The 8,212-nt window shown below is 43.7% G+C and overlaps 1 protein-coding gene across 1 annotated transcript; it reads left to right on the forward strand.

The window, feature by feature from the left end:
* The first annotated feature begins 49 nt into the window (after positions 1-49).
* LOC128764604 (tissue-type plasminogen activator-like) lies at positions 50-4,710 on the forward strand. Its single transcript, XM_053874507.1, has 12 exons — positions 50-56; positions 1,124-1,257; positions 2,004-2,090; positions 2,151-2,196; positions 2,277-2,415; positions 2,719-2,801; positions 2,879-2,911; positions 3,021-3,198; positions 3,293-3,432; positions 3,496-3,636; positions 4,138-4,283; positions 4,358-4,710. Exons 1-12 carry the CDS (start codon positions 50-52, stop codon positions 4,550-4,552), a joined length of 1,329 nt encoding a protein of 442 aa, XP_053730482.1. The 3' UTR covers positions 4,553-4,710.
* The last annotated feature ends 3,502 nt before the right edge of the window (positions 4,711-8,212 follow it).

An 8,212-nucleotide genomic window follows, 5' to 3' on the forward strand; every position in this document is an offset into this window, starting at 1 on the left:
GGTAGAGACTTGGTCAGAAATCCCCGAATAAAAAACAGAAACAGAAACAATGGCCGGTACGAGGAAGTTAGTCATTGTTTTCCTTGTGAGTGACCAACACTTGAAGGGCCTTGAAACTGGTCAGAGGGATGCAGCAGGGCTCCAGGGAGGTCTAACCATCAAAGAAGTCATCACCTAATGGCTTAGGATTTTTAAAAATATTAATATCGCTCTTAAAAATTAACATTGTTGCAAAGAGGTTACAACATTGGCTTGTATGTATAAACACGTTGACATTAACAGACAGTGTTAGAGGCGTGGAAACATGCTTCTGAATACACAAAATTCCCCAACTTTTCATTCGTGATAGCACCTTATTTCTTCTCGGAGAAAGACACTTCTACTGGTTAAATGTGTCGCGGTGCTCTCATATACTGGTTTATTTTATGGGTTAGTGGTTTTTTTGGTTTAGTTATATGTTGCAGGGAATTTATGTTGTGCTCAATTCTCATCTGTTGTTGCTGCTCTTTTGTGCTGACCTAATTAAATCGTGCAGGACATCTGACGTTACAGATGGTCACAAGAACTACAAAACAAAAACTAAACGAAGACTGGGAAGGGTGTCACAGAGGACAAACAGAGGTTTGAATGTGTGTTTGAAGGTGAATAGAACCTCTGTGTTTCGACCTGCTGCCCCCATCAATCAGATAAGCGTAATGTTACCATCATATTACCATTATTTAATAGCTTTTATCTTCATTACTTTATGGCAAATTGTCATGGGCCCTAATATTAATATCAAAGTATTTTAGGGTGCGGCCCTAACATGGGTATCTCACTGGCAAATACTGTTGCAGAGGTGACATTTCTGACGTGACAGATAATGAAAACAGCTTTTATCTTTTATTATGGTCATCTTCCCCTTTTCTTCTGCCTTGTGACCATATTGAGAAATGAAAGAAAACTTTATGTTGATCTCTTGAATTGATTTCAAAATGTTGCCCAGACGCTTGTCACTCACATGTCAGTTGCCTGTCCAATTTTGGTTGTATTATTCTTCCTTCTATCATCGTGGTTAAGGAAGGAGGCGTTATCTGTCACAGGATGTGACACATCATCTGACCAAGGCAAATATGATCATCAGCAATTCTGTGTGAACTTTTCAGATTGGCTCGGCCCTCCCGCCCACCTCCTTCTCAGCTGTTAAACAAAGAGCAGCAGATCGGACGCCCAGACAACACAGGTGGAACTCTGAGGGACGCAGACAGCAGCCTCTTCGTGAGTAGAGCTCTTTGCTTTGCACTACTATTAAAAACATTTAACCCCTCAACAGAATTGCAAATAAATAACAGCATTGGCGCCTCACTGATTTTTAATTCAAGTAAAAATGAATGCGTTTACCGAAGAAACAACTTAAGAAAAAGAAATTGGCTAATAGTGACTGCGCAACTACTACTAAGTTTGCAGTACATTATGACTACAATAATTCATCACAGTTTTCTATTCTATCCTACTAACAATTAATAATAATAGTTTCAAAGCATAACATTTCATTAAACTTTCCAATATTTTTGCCATAAAAATCTATATTTCAAACACAGTTAGTCTAAGTCAAATCTGGGAGATTGAAGTAGTAATGCACTAAACAAAATTTTCAATACAGTATCTTTAGCATTTGTAATATTTACTTTTCATAGTAAAGAGTTGGTCCAACGCTGGAAACACTTCCAATGTTTTTTCCTGATTCTGTGGTTTCCTGCAGTCTAGCTAGTGAATTTAGCAGCAGCAAGTCTGTCTGTGAGTGAAAATAAAAATAAAGGCAAACAGTTGGCACACAGTTCAGAGGTTGCACCATCCCCAATAGATAGCTAGATGTACAAAGCTAGTTGCTTTAGTCATCCGTCATTGGCTCAGAGTAGAGTCCGCTCATGTGAGGAGAGCATCCTCGGAGCACACCTGCATCTCCTATAAGAAGCATGACTAACCACTTCTCTAAATCATTTTTTTTTTCTGCCTGACCACAGACAAAAATATTCCCAGCAAGGAGAAGTGAAACCGAGATGAACCTGCTTGTATTCCTCGCCGTGATGGCTGCAGCCAGTGTTCAACTGGTGAGTAAACAAGGAGGAGACTGGATGTGAGAAACAATCTGACGTCTGTGCCTCTCACAGAGCTTGTCCAAAAAGCCCAAGAGACAACAGGGGGTCCACAGGAGAGGTGAGCAGACAGTGGACACGTATATCTGCAGTCATCTCCGCAACAATCGCGTTCACAGGTGTTTGTTATGTGAATCCCAGAGAGCTGCATGTCAGGGGACGGGAGCAGCTACAGGGGGACGCTGGCAGAGTCCGCATCTGGCCGCCTGTGTCTCAACTGGAGATGGTTTCGTGGGCAGTGGGGAAGCTCAAGAGGTGTTGGTGATCACAGATACTGCAGGTAAACTTGCAGATGGGTGGACGTATGTTTGTTTGACAGACTGATATGAATGTCGGAGGAGAGGAGGAAGACCTTCCAAACAGGAAACGCACCTGTTATTTGTTATGAGCTTGACTTCTTTGGAATGAAACAGCCTCCTCCACGAAACCGTAGATAGACTGATCCACATAAATTACATGGTTATTAATGCCCTACTGCCACCAGCAATACGTCAGGTCCCATAATGCACTGCAACGGTCATAAGAGCTAAAAAGTTTGATCAAATTGAGTAAATGAATTCTCACTCCAATTGTTTTTCAATAGGAATCCTGACCAAAGCCTGAAGCCCTGGTGTCATGTCAAGAAAGGGAGGAGGTTTATCAGAGAATTCTGTGATGTTCCAAGATGTAAGTGACAAATCATTTCCTTTTTTTAAAAAAAATCCTCAACATCATGTTTACCAAACGGCTGTATTTCCATCCAGGCGCGGTGACCTCACCACCGGCATTGGACACTGGTGAGTGGTCAGGTGTAAAAGTCTAGCTTCTCTAGTGAGAACACAGAGCCATTTTAATGAATTTAAAATGCAGCATCTTTGGAAGTACTCACTGGCCGACTCTGTGCAGAGTACACTTGTGGTGAGAAGTCTGAGGGAAGGACACATCGCATCGTGGGCGGGTCCTTCATCGATGTTGAGGCACAGCCCTGGGTCACATCCATCTTTAACCGCAAGAAGTTCCTGTGTGGCGGCTCTTTAATCTCGCCATGTTGGGTTCTCACGGCTGCTCACTGCTTCACTGATGGGTGAGGCACAAGCACAGATCATGTCCTGTGTGGAGGAAGAAAGGCTGAGTGAGTCACTGGTGTCGTGCTAAGAGTTGCCACTGTGCTTGTTCAGTTCAGCCACCAACATCCGCCACTTGTCAGTGTTCACTGGAAAGAATCCCACCAATGAGAGCAACGTCTCAAAAGAGCAAACCTTCCAGGTTCAAAAGCTCATCATTCACCCAGGTTTTGAGGACTTCAACAATGACATAGGTGAGTGGAAACTTCACACGTTGAAACCGTAGTTTTTCGACTCATGTGTGATCTTGTTTTTAGCTTTGATTCAAATCAGAAGCGTCGCTGGAGGATGTGCTCGACGAACAGCCTCTGCACGGACTGTTTGTCTCCCGCCTCCTCTCACCCGACTTCCTGCTGGATTCCAATGCCGTGTTGCGGGATACGGACAGCAGAGTTACTGTGAGAACTGCAGACTACTCAACCCTCTGCCATTGTCACGTTAGGAAAAAAGCTTAAAAAGAAACAGAACACAAGCAAAACAAAAAATGATTGAAGTATTAAGGGAAAAAGTTAAGTGAAAAATGATCAAACAAAGGCCCATTAGGGTAAATATTAACATAAATGATACAGATATTAACCAGCATTTGCCGTTGTTTGTATTTAATACATTCATGTTTAAATTTGAACTGCAATTTATTTTATGAACTGTATATAGCAATCAATATTAAAAGATACAAAATGGGAAGCCTGAGGTTCCTAAAAGTTGGTTATCCTGTTTAGAGCAAGATGTTTTTATATAAAAAGAAATGTGTTACTGTATTGATCATTATCAGTCACAAAAGGATTGACTTGTAGGGACACCCATAGATCAAATAATAAAAAACTGCATCTGTCATGTCATTCTATAAGTAAACACAGGGAAAAAGAGGTATAGTTTTTGAAACAGAACTGTGTTGACAGATGGAGCGAACTCCAGGTACCTGAAGGAGGCGAGGGTCAACCTGATGCCTCAAGCGGACTGTTTAAGAAGCGCAGAGTATATCAACCTGTTCACCAACAACATGTTCTGTGCCGCGAGTCCTGACTGGAAAAGCGATGCTTGCAAGGTGAGAAGCCTGTTCGGATCTTCAGGCGGCTACTTCTCAGCATTATTGATGAACATGTTCTTGTCTGTTGAAAGGGCGACTCAGGCGGGCCGCTGGTGTGCGAAGCGTCTGGTCGAGCGTTTCTGTTTGGCATCGTCAGTTGGGGAGTCGACTGTGGAAAGGAGAACCAGCCGGGGGTGTACACACAAGTCAGCAACTACAACCAATGGATAGCAGACAACACACAGCGCCCTGAATACACCAAAGGAGTCATGTACCCGAGAAAATGATTTGGACAAGTCACGTGCGTAATACAAACTGTGGCATGGTGGGAATTTATTTCATTGGCAGCTCTTGTATATAAATGTTGGATGTTAATGTTCAGTGAAATTCCTTTGGATTTTTTATAGATATTTATGCGCTTTGTAAATGACTTATTGCAATAAATTATGTTGGTACTGAACATCTGGCCTGAACTCATTCCTTCATTTCACATCTTCAAAAAGTCATCAGCCCATCTCCACTAGAAATATACACACAAGCTGAGGTTTTCTCCCAAACAAGTACCTTCTATGAGACCCAAGTAAAATGTGATCATGATCTTTTGTTGTCTTGTGTCTTTTGCTGTTGTTTTCATACTATCATTATTGATACATTGTTTTAAATAAGCAAGAAAGTAGGAGAGCTTGGAATTTGGATCGGATAGAGAAGATGAGAGGACAGCAGCAAATTTGCATCATATGCACCACAAATAAAACACTGTTGATACAGCAGTAATTCACCGCAACAATATGTGGCCTACCGTCCATGTTCGGAAAGCTCACAGTCTCTACCTTATTTTCAAAAGTAAAAACTTGAATACTTTTCACTCTAAAAAGTAGTGACTGCGCGCACCTCGCTAGACATGTTGTGTAACAAATACACGAACAATACTTGTCTTCTGCAAATAAATGAATATTAGATACTTTCCACCGAACAGAAAATGATCAAAGTGAGCAAATATAATTTTGGTGGGAATATGAAATAAAAATAATGTGGTTCAAAATGGGAAATGACTTAAAACGATGTGTCTGTCATTGTTGGACCATGTCAACATCAAAATAGGCCGAGAAATTGTGGTGTGGTGGTCAGGGGAGGTTCAAAACCTGTCTTCGACACATTCAACTGACAAGTCTTGACCTGCATATGATGAAATCGCATTCCAAATAATGCCTCTGTTTCAACAGGTCCAATGCTGCAACCATGCTGGGAGTTGCCCCTCGTGGTCACAGTGGCTCGCTATGCAGGTTTCTCCACACCTTGTGGGAGTCTAAGTGAATCTATAGACCTTGAGGATTCCAGGTCCAGTCAAAAAAGGCTCTTCTGGTCTTCATCTTTTGAAATTTTCTTGACTCTCACCTTCCTCACAGCCAAACTCATCATGGGAGGATGATCAAGTGAGTGTGTTGGATCCTCCACCAAGGAAGGTTGCGAGGGCGACACATGACTTTTCACTTTTGCAACATGATTCTACTGTATCTTGATCTACTGTTAAAGACCTATGGACCAGCAAGTCAGGCTGTTGCGGCTGGACCAGGCTGCTCGGGCGTTGGCTCATTCGGGGAGAGAGTACTGAGGGCAACAAGCCCTTTTAGTAGAGGTCCACCCTTCCGGTCTTCTGAGCGTCAGCAGGGTGTGGAGAGGAAAATCCTCTCAACACATCAACCTCCTGTTTGCAAAGCTCTTCTCCACTACTCTACAGGACTCATTGATAGCACAGGGTCAACAGGTCACACGGCCTTCACAACCTGGCTCAGTTGCAGGTGGCTGCTGAGATAACTTGGTCGCACCTCACTTGGGGGGCTTCCTTCTGGCTGCAGCTGGCTGGGAGTACATTGCGAGTAGAGTGTGCAAAGCCTGCCTTGTGTAGAAGTAAGATTGGAGGGTGAATATATCATTGGGCCTTCCCTTCAGTACATGGGATGGGTGCTGCCCCCTGCTGGGTGGCAAGTACATGTGTTTATCACACTTTGCCGCAAGTAGGAGGCTACAGGTTAAGCAGAAGAAGGGGCCCAGTCTTTAAGCTCACTTGACCCCCATAGACGCACGGGACAGGGCGTTGGAAAGTTTCATTTTAACCGCGTTTTGGCACTATCTAGTTACCAACATTGCTTGGCTTTCAAATGAAATGGAATGTTTCCTCTTATGATGCTTATAAGAAATGTCTTCTCTCCAAGACTGAGTATTTTTTTTTTAATGATGAACAGACTCAAGTGTTGGTACAGTCAAATTTAATGAACGTACGATGAAAGATTGAAAGTGAACACTGGATATGTATTGAAATTCACAAACACACCCAAACATTTGCATTTCAAGACAACTATATACAAACAGGGAACGATCCACGCAGGCACGGAAGATACAAAAGATGAATATTTACACTTTAGTTTGAAGGTTTAATACAAAATTAAATACAGTTCAACGTTTACTTTACAGTATGAAGACACTGCTTCATGTTCCCAATACTTTCACATGTTAAAAATACAGTTTAATATTTACATTACAATATCAACACACAGCTTCATGTTCTGTCCACTGTGCTGGAGCTGTCATCGACCCTCCGCAGCTGGACAAAATATGCCATTGCCAAAGCAGCTATGTCCAAAGTCCGTGGTTCGAGGATGAGCACAAAGTCTGCAGGTGTTGTGAGTGACACTTCTCACATATTTCCTTTTAACAACACCACTCTCCTCCTCAAGGGCCCGTCGGAACACAGGAGCAGCAGGTGGAGGAAGACGTGGCGCTTGGCTTGCACCAGCTGAAGTGGCTCCAGAACCTGCCGGCAACATGGACACAATCCTGACTGGGATGAGGGACCTGAACCCAGGAGCTGGAATGGTCTTTACAAGTACAAGTGCATTGGGGACAGGAGCAATGGGCCGTAGAATAGGAGCCTTTCCCTTCAGTTTAGGGGAGTGTGCTGTGGGCCCGATGAGGACGGAAGGTGGTCCAGTTTTTCCTTTGGTGGTGAAAGCTGCTGAGATGCCACAGGGATCAGGTTTGTTGGAGCAAGTCCCCGAGACGGGACACTCTTCTCCTGATTCTTCTGCCGCTGTTGAATACCTGAGAGAAGATATTTTTTGTTCAGCATGTATTGATCAGAGAATTGTTGAGTTGATTTGAGGAAAATAAATGTGCCTGCCTTATCACTGAATGAGTGTGCGTTGATCAAGCTCCAACAACTGGATCATTGTCTCAACCATACACAGTATATATGAAATTTACAGATTGAAAGACTGACTCACCTCAACATAGCAAAGACAGCAGAAGTGTGACTGGAGCACACTTGTATTTGGCAGCAGCGGCAAAGAGGAACTGATTGGTCCAACACGCACCACGTAACTGGAAGATGATTGGCTGTCGTGGGTTTACTTTCGCCAGGCCTGCATCTGATTGGCTGCCGTGGGTTTACTTTGGGTCTTACATTTAGGAGCAGGAACTTCCCACCCAAAATTCTATTTATTTTTACCCGTTTGATCAGGCGAATGGAGTGAGTTCCACTAGGTGCCTGAACAAATAGTCTTTTCGGCTGTTACCAGGGGCTCCGGAGTCAGGGGCCTGTTCTCTTATAACTTCCTTGAGACGTGCTTCTCCGTGGGCCACAAACCAGCTATTTTGCACAGAGTGCCGCCAGCTGAGGAGGAACAAAGGACAGCGCCTGAGGTGCGAGGCTACACAGCGGGGGGCCGAGTCGGACTCAGACCCACCCGAGACAGAACTCGTAGTGTGAAAGCACCCTTATTCTTCCACCTCTCCAGAGTTTGGGAGCAGTGGCCCTTCTGTCAGGTTCCAGGTGTTTGCCAAGCCTGCGCCAATTACGAAGCCTTACTACAGGACGTTGCACACGTCAAAGAACCATAGTTACGCAGCCTCCAAAGCCCATTTAACTGTCCATCGAGGTAGTTTTCAGT

The sequence above is a fragment of the Synchiropus splendidus genome, chromosome 9, assembly GCF_027744825.2.
Source record: "Synchiropus splendidus isolate RoL2022-P1 chromosome 9, RoL_Sspl_1.0, whole genome shotgun sequence".
In the NCBI taxonomy this organism is placed as follows: domain Eukaryota; kingdom Metazoa; phylum Chordata; class Actinopteri; order Syngnathiformes; family Callionymidae; genus Synchiropus; species Synchiropus splendidus.

Excerpts from the sequence above, each read along its gene's own strand:
- LOC128764604 (XM_053874507.1), top strand. Across the intron at positions 2,091-2,150 it reads CTGCAGCCAGTGTTCAACTG|AGCTTGTCCAAAAAGCCCAA; the intron begins GTGAGTAAACAA and ends TGCCTCTCACAG. Across the intron at positions 2,802-2,878 it reads ATTCTGTGATGTTCCAAGAT|GCGCGGTGACCTCACCACCG; the intron begins GTAAGTGACAAA and ends ATTTCCATCCAG.